The 13,030-nt window shown below is 43.2% G+C and overlaps 1 protein-coding gene across 1 annotated transcript in view; it reads right to left on the bottom strand.

Annotated features, from left to right (window-relative positions):
• Window positions 1–13,030, bottom strand: part of LOC117534867 (nesprin-2) — an 87,308-nt gene that overhangs the window by 1,269 nt on the left and 73,009 nt on the right. The window contains 16 exon segments of the mRNA XM_034199118.1: window positions 422–495; window positions 805–993; window positions 1,075–1,203; window positions 1,552–1,716; window positions 1,796–1,998; window positions 2,266–2,392; window positions 2,703–2,839; window positions 3,641–3,703; window positions 4,820–5,102; window positions 6,161–6,352; window positions 6,502–6,639; window positions 7,469–7,651; window positions 7,769–7,922; window positions 8,424–8,614; window positions 8,992–9,154; window positions 12,343–12,509. Of these exon segments, the coding sequence (XP_034055009.1) occupies window positions 422–495; window positions 805–993; window positions 1,075–1,203; window positions 1,552–1,716; window positions 1,796–1,998; window positions 2,266–2,392; window positions 2,703–2,839; window positions 3,641–3,703; window positions 4,820–5,102; window positions 6,161–6,352; window positions 6,502–6,639; window positions 7,469–7,651; window positions 7,769–7,922; window positions 8,424–8,614; window positions 8,992–9,154; window positions 12,343–12,509 (2,558 nt within the window).

The following is a 13,030-nucleotide window of genomic DNA, read 5'->3' as shown; positions in this document are numbered from 1 at the left end:
GCAACACACACAACGAATAAAGGTCAGGACAGAAAAAAACACACGAACGATTTAGTGACAAAGACATTAAAATCAAGAGAGACTGCCAACACTAAATGAACTGCAAGTCATCCACAGTTCACATTTGAACACACCATTGACTGAAACCACTGATTAATACCCGTTTACACACAGTGCCCTTTCAATGCTTAGTTATCTGTAACTTCATTCCTGTTATTTAGTGCAACTAATGGATTGCTGTGATTCACCTTGAGAGGGATTTCTTTGTTTGATTCGTCGTTTCCACTGCATTTATACATGGTGGTTTTATTCCTGGAATCTTTCCTGTTAAGTAAAGCCTTCCTGACCTGCTGTTTCTACTTGTTTGGGCTATTAATAAATGTCTAGTGTTAAAATGTAATGCTTAGTTTTTCCTGCATACCTTTTAAGAGAGGAACCTTTCTTTGGATCTGCAGAGGAGCTTTGTCGCTGGACTTCTGATGCAGATTCACAACCCTGAAGAGACAAAGAAATGTTATTGTTTCACAATCTCTCATGACAGGATGTCCAAAAACATTGTACAACGTACAATTGATCAGACATACTATAATGACTATAATTTAATGTGACATAAGTTGACAGCTGAATTTGGCTTCTTTTCACTTTTCTTAAGATATTATATTTGACATACAATACTCTGGCTTAAAACTGTTATGACAGATACTTGACATACTTGGCTGTTTTAGTACTATTTTTACGACAGCTTTTAAATCTCTAAGGTCTATAAATTAGTTTGACATGAGTACGGTATTTGTAAGCTCTCACCAGCTGTGGCGGCAGGGTGCTGAGGTCCTGCTCCACCTGCCTCAGCAGCAGCTTCAGTTTGCTCCCCGTCACGTGGAGCTTCTCCTGGGCCTCTCTGCTCTCCTCCTCTTCCTCCGGCTGCAGCTGCGCCCACAGCGCTTGCAGCTCCACCTGCTGCGCCTGCCTGGCCTGCAGCTCCGCCTGCAGAGCCTGCACCACAAACATTACACAGGGTGACGGGGCAGAACAGAAGGAGAATGAATACACAACAAAGCATGGTGGTGTGCTTACTGTGAGTGTGTTGCGGTGTTGTTGCAGCGCTGCCACAGGTGTGTGTGGGTCTCTGATGTCCACTGCGTAGCGCCGGCTCTCTGCGTGGGCCAGCCACAGCAGCAGGGAGTGGAGGCGCTCGTGGAACTCCTGCAGGGAGAAGAAGGGTGAAGACAGTGACGGAAAAATATTAGATGTTCTACTTAAATAATTGTACCAATACTACAGGGAAAAAATACTCGGTTACAAGTAAACATACAGTATTAGCATCAAAATATACTCAACATACCAAAAGTACTTATGCAGAATGGCTCATTTCAAAATGTTATATCATTATTGATGCAGTTGTATGTGCATGGCTTTAATGTTGCAGCTGGTAAAGGTGGATCTGTAATTACTTTATATACTGATCAATCTAAAAACAAATCTTTTATTGATTAAAATCTTCAAAGAAACTAAAGTAGCAGTAGTAATGGTGTATTTAGACTCTCTCCTGACCTGGCAGCGCATCAGCGTGCCCCTCAGGCTGCTGTCCCACAGCTGGAGGCTGGAACAGGCTCTGCTCCACCCTCGGTTCATAGCAGCCGCTCTCTGCAGCTCCGGAGCCCGCAGGTTCACTGACAGCATGATGGACTTGTAGCGGGTAAACATCTTCTGCATCTCCTGCAGCAGAACAGACATGAGTATAAGCAACAGCTGAATGCTGATCATCAGAACTGTTGGATTAGGTCTTTCATTTCACCTTTAGTTCTTTGGCTCTGGCTGCCATGTCCTCGATACTGGCTGCTGGGTCGGACTGCTGGAGGCGCTCCAGCTCCGGGGTGACCTTTTCCAACCAGGAAGTGATGTCATCGAGGTCAGATGAGAGATTTTGGGGCTCCTGAGGGTCGGCGTGCAGGTCGCTCCTGGACTGAGCCTGGATCAGCTCCCAGCGCTCAATCACACCTGAGAGCACGGACAGTAGTGTTTTTGTTTAAAGATGTATTTATATAATCACCGCTGAGCAACTCATTGCATTGATATCTACTTTAAACTGTTCCTTTAAAGCTGAAAATCAGTATCATTTTATATCTAAAACTACAGGTGTTATCTCTCCTAAGAGACGTCTTTTCCCTTGTTATGCAGGTAAAACGTGTTTAACACTCAATTACAATACTGCTATGTTTTGTACCTTAAACGATACAGTGAACATGGAGTCTCCCAGCGTCTCACCTGACTGTTTGTCTGAAGCTGTCAGCCCCGTCAGCCCGAGCTCCTCCGGACGCTCCTCATCATCCAGGATCAGAGAAACTCTTTAATGTCCTCGATGCTGGCCGCTGCACTGAGACATGAGATGCAGCGACTAACACACACACACACACACCACGACCACACACTACACCACACCACACACACATACACACACACACACACACACACACACACACACACACACACACACACACACACACACACACACACACACACACACACACACACACACACACACACACACACACACACACACACACACACCACACACACACACACACACCACACACACACCACACACACACACACACACACACACACACTTTAGAGCTCGAGCTGCAAACTGTATGAAGCATCTACTCACAATTCTCAGTAATTGTTTTGTTAACTGAACGTACATAGCCCTGCTTCCGAGGGGTGCTGGTGAGGGTGGGGGGGGCCTCAGTGTGGCCCTCAGAGTCCAGCTGCAGGGACTGTTTTTCTGCGTCTTCCTGGGACCGCCATCTTGGAGACTCAAGTGCGTCCATGCTTGAGACTGAAAAAACAAGCAAAGAAAAGTCAAACCAAAGACACTCCAGTATTATTTATTCCCTACCAAAAAACATGCACGTGATAAGTACTTCCAAGTTACAAAACGTTATGATATAACAATTGTGAAGTCCAAAGCCAAGAAAATATGCAACCCAAGTTTGAATCAACCGCCACCAGGAAATGAACAGCTTGGTATCTGTGTGGTAGCTTTTACTTTATGGCATATTTCACATGTTTGAGCAGATGCTTCATTTGTATACCTTAGTAATCTGAGGATTTTAACCTATTTAAAGAAACAACATGGCATTCAATGGTCAATGCAAAGATCTTGAGGATCAAGGGTCATTTAGAGTTTTATAAATGTCTAAAAATGAAAGGAGGAGTGAAGTAGAGGAACGGAACGGGGGTAAAACAAAGTGAGGAAGGTCAAAGGGAGGAAGATTAAAGACAGGATGTTGGAAGAGGATCAAAGGTCATGAATGAAGGAGCTGAAATTAACACGACAAAACGGATTGGACCGGTGAATGAAAGAAAGGTTGTCGGGGTAAAATAATTCTGTATTTCTCCCCAAAATGAAAGATATCCAATGATATACAGTTTATTAACTTTAACACAAGTTTGAAAAATACATCTTAAACATAAATGTGTGAGAGAAATAAGGTAGAAAGTGCTTGCGTTGGCAGTGAAGGATGTTCCAAACCACAGCTACAGGAAATAAAGTGTCAGCGACAGCAGCATGACAGACATATGGAAACAGCTGTGAGTGGATTTATTAAGAAGAAGGTGAAGATCTCCTGATGCCTACCCAGAGAGGAGGCTCGCTGGGCCTCTGGGGCCTCGAAAAACTCCTCCTGACTCTCAGTCACCTCTGGGGGAGAGAGGGGGCAGACCAGAGCTGTAGGGATGTGTTTGAGTGTTTGATTGTGTGTGAAATTGATGTCATTTCTTTTTTCACTTTTTAGAAATCCCATTTCATCTGAAGTCTAGCACAGGGGTGTCAAACTCAAGGCCCGGGGGCCAAATCCGGCTCGCGACTTCAATTTTCATGTGGCCCCACAAGAGCTTGCAAAGAATATAATATGTTTATTATACGGTTACATGCCGATTTACAGAAGCACGTTGCCCATAAACTACATGTCCCACAATGCATCTCAAATTTGACTTTTTTCTCTGAATTTGACTTTTCTTTTTAAATCATTTTGTGACATTCTCACTGAAGAGACTTGCAATTATTTGCCCTAGACTTCTGCTTTCAGACGTAGTTAATTCTGAAGTTATTACCCTATCTGATAATAATTCAATGCAGAAGCAATAATATAATATAATACATTATTTTATATATATTATCTATTTATATATGTATTTTTATATAGTCTTTAAGTTACAACCGGCCCTTTGAGTGCAACCATAATGCTGATGTGGCCCGCGATGAAATTGAGTTTGACACCCCTGCAGATTCATTTTGTCAACCAGCAGAACGAAAGTAAAAAGTAGCTTTTCCAGTAAACCAGAAATATCTTAAAGGACTCAAAAGCATTCCTTCTCTCAGTCTTTCTGCTGTCCGTTTAACTTTTTTTCTCCTCAACAACCACTCAGACATTACAGTCATTTAAGGAGGGGATTTTTAAAGTGGGATCTGCGAGATAAAGATATTCTGGCCATTACTTCCAGCCATATTAACTTTGCAATAGAAACTCTGATATGATCGTGAAACCATGAATAAGGCACTTCACTAGTTCCAGATGCTGCCAAGGAACATTTTTCTTGCAGTAGGGGTCCCTGGAAAATGTGGAAACCCGTGACCTAATGGATAATACCGATAAGTTGTTGGTGATGTGGACGAAGCTAAAGATGGCATTCCAGTTTCATTACCTTGTTACATTTAAAACGCTTACTCCGTTCACTCGACGCATAAAAAAAAAGAAAGGAATTGGTAAATAGGGTATGTTCTTGTCCATAAATCTCTGTGTTTCTATAAACCTACCTGACAGTGCGCTGAAGTAAGTTCTGTCGTCCTCATGTTCTTCCTCCTCCTCGTCCTCCTCATGTGACGACCCCCCCACGTCTCCGGTGTGGTCCCACTCCAGCGGCAGCGAGTCCACGCTCACTGGGGTCTCCCGCCCCGAGCGCTCCAGCGGAGACGCAAGCAGGTGGGTGGGCGTTGCCGGGAGGCTTCCTTGGCTCCGCCCCAACCTCGGGCGGCCAATCAGCTCCAGGCTGGACTCCAGATAGAAGGTGCTTCGAGAGAGCTCCGGTTCTTCTTTTATCTAAAATTAATCAGGTATGAATTGATGTACACAATGTACTACATCGGTTAAAGAATAGAAACATTGCGATGTTAAAGGGCACCTATTATGCTAAATCCACTTTTTCATTTCTCCTCTACATCAACATGTGTCCCCTCTTCTTCATGTCTCTTCTACATCAACATGTGTCCCCTCTTCTTCATGTCTCTTCTACATCAACATGTGTCCCCTCTTCTTCATGTCTCTTCTACATCAACATGTGTCCCCTCTTCTTCATGTCTCTTCTACATCAACATGTGTCCCCTCTTCTTCATGTCTCTTCTACATCAACATGTGTCCCCCTCTTCTTCATGTCTCTTCTACATCAACATGTGTCCCCTCTTCTTCATGTCTCTTCTACATCAACATGTGTCCCCTCTTCTTCATGTCTCTTCTACATCAACATGTGTCCCCTCTTCTTCATGTCTCTTCTACATCAACATGTGTCCCCTCTTCTTCATGTCTCTTCTACATCAACATGTGTCCCCTCTGTGGAAAGAGACTCTGAAAGTTTCAGGAACAAAGATTCTCTCTCTTTTTGTCCTGATCCATTTCTATAAAAACCTGTCTGAAAATGAGATTTTGGACTCTTTATGATGTCATAACGATGTGTTGGCTTGTGTAACCATTAGCCAATCACCAACCAAGGTAACCCCCCACCTTATCACCTGAATCTCTTCCTAGAGCACCTTTGTGTTCTTTGTAACCAAATGTCTCTCAGAGGGGCGTGGGGAGGGGCTCCTTATTTTCATCTAAAGTGACAGACAGAGAATCAGCACTTTTGAAACAGAGCTGAAACAGAGGGGATTATGGGTAATGCTGCAATGATCTGTTTGGTGTTTGGAGCCAAACACTTCAGAGACATGTTCTTTCTGTATATATCTGAGACCTATAATATATTGATGAAAAACAGTATAATAGGGGACCTTTAATATCTGCATAAATTGAGTCACGAATGGAAGTTGTGTGTGTGTCTGTGTGTGTGTGTGTGTGTGTGTGTGTGTGTGTGTGTGTGTGTGTGTGTGTGTGAGGCAGCTCACCGGGGGCTGGCTGAGGCGCTGGTGGAAGCGCACCAGTCTGCTGAAAACCTCCTGGCAGTATGAGTGCAGCTCCTCCAGCTCCTCCTCTATCAGAGCTGCATCCTGCGGGCAGCTCTTCTGGATCAGACCCTCCCCGAACACGATCAGGCCGTCGATGCGCTCGGTGTTCAGCGTGATCTCCTTCTGGAAACTCTGCAGGAAAGAGGGTTACATTGGTTGGACATGAAGGTTAAAAATCAGACAAATTCAAATGAAATCGAGCCTTTTTTTTACACATTGAGGGCAACCTGCAGTTTGTGCACTATAAAACACGTGTCTCTATATATCTGTTGTGTCCTTACATTGAGCTGTTGGATCTTGTGGTGGACGTCGCTCTCTGAAAAGTGTTCGACGTTGGTGAGCTGCAGGTCGAGCTCCGTCAGCCAAACCAGCATGCTCTCCCTGGTGCCTTCAAACTCCTCCCTCTGACCCGTGAAGTGCTGAGAGAAAGGTACACACATTATGAATAATAGGGCAGAAAGGAACAACAAGTATACTAAAGAACAGTTTTTTAGTGTAGTAGCAAACCGCTTCAACACGTGTATTTTGTTATTCTACAGTATTGTTGTTTTATAGTTATTTGTTAATGTAACCCAATTTGTGTTCTTTGAAATTGAAAAGGATATCGCATTGTGTTTGTTACTTTCGTTGCAGTTGTATATGTCTTAAGTGTAATTTGGCTTGGCTTCCTATTTTGTATGGACACATTTTTTTTTTGTATTTTGAAGGAGAGGTAGCGCTGTTGACAGGAAGTTGTTGTTGCTTTGGAAACAACGTGACGGAGATTAACGGAGAAAAAGTCATATCTACATATAAAGAAGGAGAAAGTAAACAATAACGTTTATGGTTAAGTATTAGCACCCCCGAAGAGGCACAAGCTCTTACGTTGATATTGGAGTTTTCAATAAATTCAATTATTTTAGTACTCCAACGAAAGAATATTCGGATATGCGGATATTCGGATACAGCCCTAATATATGGATTGTTGTGTTGTTCTTAATGTGTGCATATGTATAAATGTGTCTGTTGATTGTGTATATATAGGATATCCATATTTTATACATATTTTTATATATATTTGTATTTTTGTATTCGGGATTGTGGGAAACGGTATTTCGGTCTCTCTGTCTGTACACACAAACTGAAAGATTGCCAAAAAAGTTGACTGACTTTTTGACTACATTACTCTTATCTTTGGGGAATCACTATATTTCATAGCTAATAGTTGACCAATGATGGGGATGCCCCGCCCTCTGCCCCTGTCTCTACCCTCAGTCTGCGGAGGATGGCGGCCACTCTGCGGTGCAGCGTGTCCCAGCACTGGTTCCCCTCGTGGACCATAGCTTTGAGCTGGCAGGCTCGGTCGGTGCGGTTCTCCCGGGCCAGGCGGCGGTACTGATTATTGACCAGCTCCAGATGTGTGAGCCGCTCATGAACCTGCCTTTGGAAACCCTACAGAAGACCAGTGGAAGAGGGATGAACCATGATGTAGAAGATAACAAGGGATACAATTGTTTTCCTGCCAACAGACAAGCAAAGTCCGATCCGTCTGTTGACCTCACAACTGACCTCAAACTTCTTGAGCTCCTCCTTGGCGACCGCGTAAAGGACGTCTGCAGAGTTGGGGTTGGCAGCGGTGCGCTCGGCCATCTTCAGCCAATCCTCAAACCGAGAGTAGTCATCGAGGAATTTACACCAGAGTCTCCACGTCTCCTCGATCCTACTAGGACACATCGTGCTGTGGTTAGAGTCATTCTACGACACAGTGATGAAGCCTTTTCTAACCAATACATGGATGTTTAACATGTGAGTAATGTTTTCATCTTAAAACAGTGCCATTATTCATCTTCTGCAATCATCTGAGTTTGTAGTGTCCCCTAAAACTTATTTAGTCTTAAGGATTTGAATTAAGACTCACTATTTTAATAATAAAAAAAAAAAATACTAAATAGACAGGTGTCTTGCCTGCAGAAGGACTGCTGTACAAACCCCAGAGGATAGTCTATGTATTACATTTCATGTAAATGTATAACAATCATACAAATAACATTACATGTACATATCAGTAGTTATAGTAATAAACAAAGATCCTATTGTGTAACATCTTCAAAACATGTTTGCATGTACTGTAAGAAGTGTGAGGACTCCCTACAGTGTGTGTGTGTGTGTGTGTGTGTGTGTGTGTGTGTGTGTGTGTGTGTGTGTGTGTGTGTTCAGCTCCTACCTGAGCCTCCGGTCCAGGGCCATGGAGCAGACGGCCCTCCAGCGCTGGTCCAGGCTGTGGCTGGTCTCCTGCAGGGAGTCGCTCTCCGCCTCGTTGCCCCCGGCAGCGTCCTCGTCCCGCAGCAGAACGTCACACAGACTGAGCACCGACGCTACGCCCTCTGTGTGCTGCTCGATGTCCCGCTGCAGCTCCTGCACACACACATGGGAGGGCATGAGGACAGACAGCAGGACATGTCAGTTGCCATGTGGTGAACATCAGCTCACAGACATACAGATGGAAGGCTGCATGAGACCACCCACTCCCAAAATTAAACAAAGGACAGATATGAATTATTTATCATAAAGAGAGACAAAGAGTTAGTGGGAGTGACAGTGAGCAGAATATTAGGTTGAAATGTAACAATAACAACAATAATGTAAAGACAAAGAAACAACAGGAATAATAACACAACAAATTAAACAGAAAGTTTGAGTTCTCTTCTCGAATGAAAATAAAATATAACAATTAAAACACTTTAATGTGTGTGTGTGTGTGTGTGTGTGTGTGTGTGTGTGTGTGTGTGTACCTGCTCCTCGGCCAGCCTCCTCTGGATCTCCTGGTGGTGGCACACGCTGTAGGTGACGGGGCGGGACAGATCGGCCTCGATGCGGCAGAGCCAGGATCGGAGGTTACTCATGTTCTTATCCAGCTGCTGCACCGCCGCCAGAGTCTCCTTCAGCTTCTTCACCCTAAACACACACACACACACACACACTGCTTAAAAAAGGTAGCACCCACATGTCCTATTTAGTAACCATTTAGCACAAATTGGGACAACATTTTGCAACAAAGCTAGTAGCTAAATCAGACCATCTCCTCTCTACTGTATGTATGAGATTAATGTCCATTTGTACATAACCATGACCAAATAAATATAAATAAAGAAATGACAAGAAAGACCAAAATGACCAAAGAAAGAGAGAAAGAGAGGATATCATGAAAGACAACAATTAAAACAAACAATCTATCTAAGAAAGGAGTAGAAAAAGAAGACACAAAGGTACAAATACAGAAAATAAGAAACAAACAAAGAGAAATATCAAAAGAAAGATTAACTAACTTCCAATATCCTACAAATGTCCCAGGTATCCTGCAATAGCACTTCTAACGTTACCATGGAGACTGGCACACACACACACACACACACACACACACACACACACACACACACACACACACACACACACACACACACACACACACACACACACACACACACACACACACACACACACACACACACACACACACACACACACACCACACACACACACACACACACACACACACACACACACACACACACACACACACACACACACACACACACACACACACACACACACACACACACACACACACACACACTGCGCCACACTGACGGGTGTCATAGCAACGCCTGGGACAATACGAGCCCTCTGAAAGCCTGAAGTGTGCCCGTTTGGGAGTTTGAGTTAATTTCCCTTTCTGATCCTTCCTCTGCTGTCGGGGTCCAGCAGGGAGACGCTCTCCAGCTAAATAATAAGCTCTAAAAGCAGAGCGAGGGGCAAACTGAAGTGTGTATGAAAGGGTCTCAATAGATACCGGACGTTGGGACGACTATAGAGAAGAGTGTTTTCATTCCAGATCTCTTATTATCAGGTTTATACCCTCAAAGACAAGATAAGTGTCATTTCTTCAGGTGGTAGTTAGGATTAATTCCAAGTACAGTCACATATAGGGATTTGTTGATGGGTTATGAAATTGCAGTTTGTGTCTAACAACCATGCACCATAAATGTGGCACTTCAAAAAGGTATTCCTAAAAGAAAAATGTACCAAAACTCTGGTGTTGGAAAATAAAACGGATTCGAAACGTAGCTAAAGTTCAGGAATGATGTGTGTGTGGATGTTTGTGCGTGTAATGAAGCCATAACAGCGTCAGTGTAAATTCTATCCAGAGAAACACTCTTCCTCTCTGCAGATACAACCATCCTTGTCATCTAAATTGTCTCCGTCCCTCTTTCTCTGCCTCTCTACCTCTGACAGCCTAACAAAGCCAGGGGCCTGAACAAAGACACAAAACCCGGTCAGGGGCCTCGCTGAGGAGAAAAGGACACGGGGAGAATGGACGGAGAGAAGCAGAGCAGAAGGAGCTGAGGATAAGTGAGGATATATGGATGGAGTTACAAAGTGCAGCTGACCACAGGAGGGCTCAGAGTTACTCTAAACTGTTGTCACGTTAATGTACATGTGCTTCTTCAGTGTTTGGTTCATCTATCATTTGACTTTTACAAACATTATTACACTCGGGCTACTTTCTTACTTCATTGCATCAAATTAGACGTTGCTAGCTGCCGATTCTAAAGCATTAAGACTCAAAAGATATATTGCTGTTAGCAGGCTCTTACAGGGAAATGTTATAGCAGCAGAGCCCAGCTTTAAATGCATGAGTGGACATTAGAAAGGGCATTTACAAAACCAAGACAACAGCAAATGTTATTCATGAATTATAATTATTTTTGTCACCCTGGAGAACCTGGGTTGACCATGTACTGCACCGTAGGAGAGGCTATATTTGCAAATATGATCAAATAGTAACAACAATCACCACTTAAAATTGTATTTTTCAGTCAAATTGAGCATTTCAGACAAACATAAATACATGTTGTATGCATTCAATAACTGGAACTCACTTGATGGTGTTTGAGACTGAATACAAAATGATATATATATATATATCAAGAATTCACAGCTGCCTGCATGGGATCAAGCCCCCTGAAATCTGGAGGGGAGCTCATTTTAAGGATCAGCGATTAATGCATGCCGACAGACCCCCCCATACTAACCCCCCCTCCCTCATGTCATCCCACTCTGACAGACTAAGAAAAGCGGGGGAGATTGTTGGACATGGGTTAACATATGGTACTGTCTGAGACATAAGCACAGCTTTTATTTCTTTCATGGTGGTGGTGAAGGGGGGGTAGATGTGTGTATCTGCAGCGCTTCCTCAGGACCCTCCATCTGTCTGAGGGGACAGCTCCTCATCACAGAGGCTTAAGCTACAGTCTGTACATTAGAAACCATGTATGACAGCTGCAGAGCCCTAATGCAACAGCAGGTGGGTGGATGTACATTAGAGCTACTGTTTAATTAAAAGGCTTCCATTTAAAGCCTTACAGTGTATAATGATGCTCTTAAATGTAGAGTGTCTTGCAGTAAAAGGTGCTTGTGCATAAGGCTAATTGTGAGGCGCTACTTCCACACACACCTACACATATTTTAGATTGTAAAAAAACCATTAAGTCCAATATTAAATGTGTTTGGGTGTTCTGTAGAGCTGCATAATTCACTTTAATTGTATGAAAATTGCAATATGGACTAGTGCAATATCCAAAATGCAATATTTGGGCAAAATATGTTAAAATATCATCTGAATGTAATGAAATGTAGGTATTTTTATGAAGATATCCTGTCCTACAAATGGTATCCCACATACTTAATATAAATAGGAGCCTGGTAAATAAAAATGCAATAATAACAATAAAGTACGATATATCAGTCATTATCATCACAATTTGTTATTTTTCCTAAACCGTACAGTCCTAGTCTTCTGGAAAGTGCGCACACACACACACACACACACACACACACACACACACACACACACACACACACACACACACACACACACACACACACACACACACACACACACCACACACACACACACACACACACACACACACACACACACACACACACACACACACACACACACACACACACACACACACACACACACACACACACACACACACACACACACACACACACACACACACAAGTGGGCAGCTTAATGTCTGCTGACAGCCTCTCTGCAGCTGTCTGGGTCTCACCTGGCCTCGATGTTGTGGAAGAGGTTGTGCCAGCGCTGGTTGACCTCCTGCAGCGAGCCGTGGACCTGCGTCTGCTTCGCCTCGTCGCTGGCCGACAGCAGCTGCTCCCCCAGCTGCTTCAGGTGGCTTTTATTCTCACTGAACAGGTTGATCTCCTCCATGCAGTCCTGTGGAAATGTGACATGATAAAGTATTGTGCTTCATAACAAGTAAGGCAAGGCAAGGCAAGTTTATTTATATAGCACTTTTCAACACAAGGCAATTCAAAGTGCTTTACAAAAAATGAAAGACATTAAGAAAATGGCATTTAAAATCAGTCATTAAAAAGAAAAGCTAATAAAAGAAACATTAAAAGAAAAAATAGAACTATTTTAATTTTGAGTGAAGAGATTTGTTTACTATATGAAGTAGATCTGAGGCCATGCAAGGAAAAACATCTTTGAAAAATCCTGTTGGAATAATATCAAGGCAGCAGGAGGAGGATTTCAGAAGTTGAATAATGTCCTCTAGGTTTTTATAATTAATCTGATGGAATTGTGTCATGATGTCTGAATTGATGTTAAGTGGAGATAGGGACAACACATTTGCTGTTCCTGATGCAGAGGCACTGACTGCTTGTCTGATTTTCTGAATTTTGTCAGTGAAAAAGGCAAAATCATTGCACGCCCTGGTGGATAGAAATTCAGAG

This window comes from Gymnodraco acuticeps, unplaced genomic scaffold (assembly GCF_902827175.1).
Source record: "Gymnodraco acuticeps unplaced genomic scaffold, fGymAcu1.1, whole genome shotgun sequence".
In the NCBI taxonomy this organism is placed as follows: Eukaryota; Metazoa; Chordata; class Actinopteri; order Perciformes; family Bathydraconidae; genus Gymnodraco; species Gymnodraco acuticeps.
This window is presented reverse-complemented; position numbering and strand designations above follow the sequence as displayed.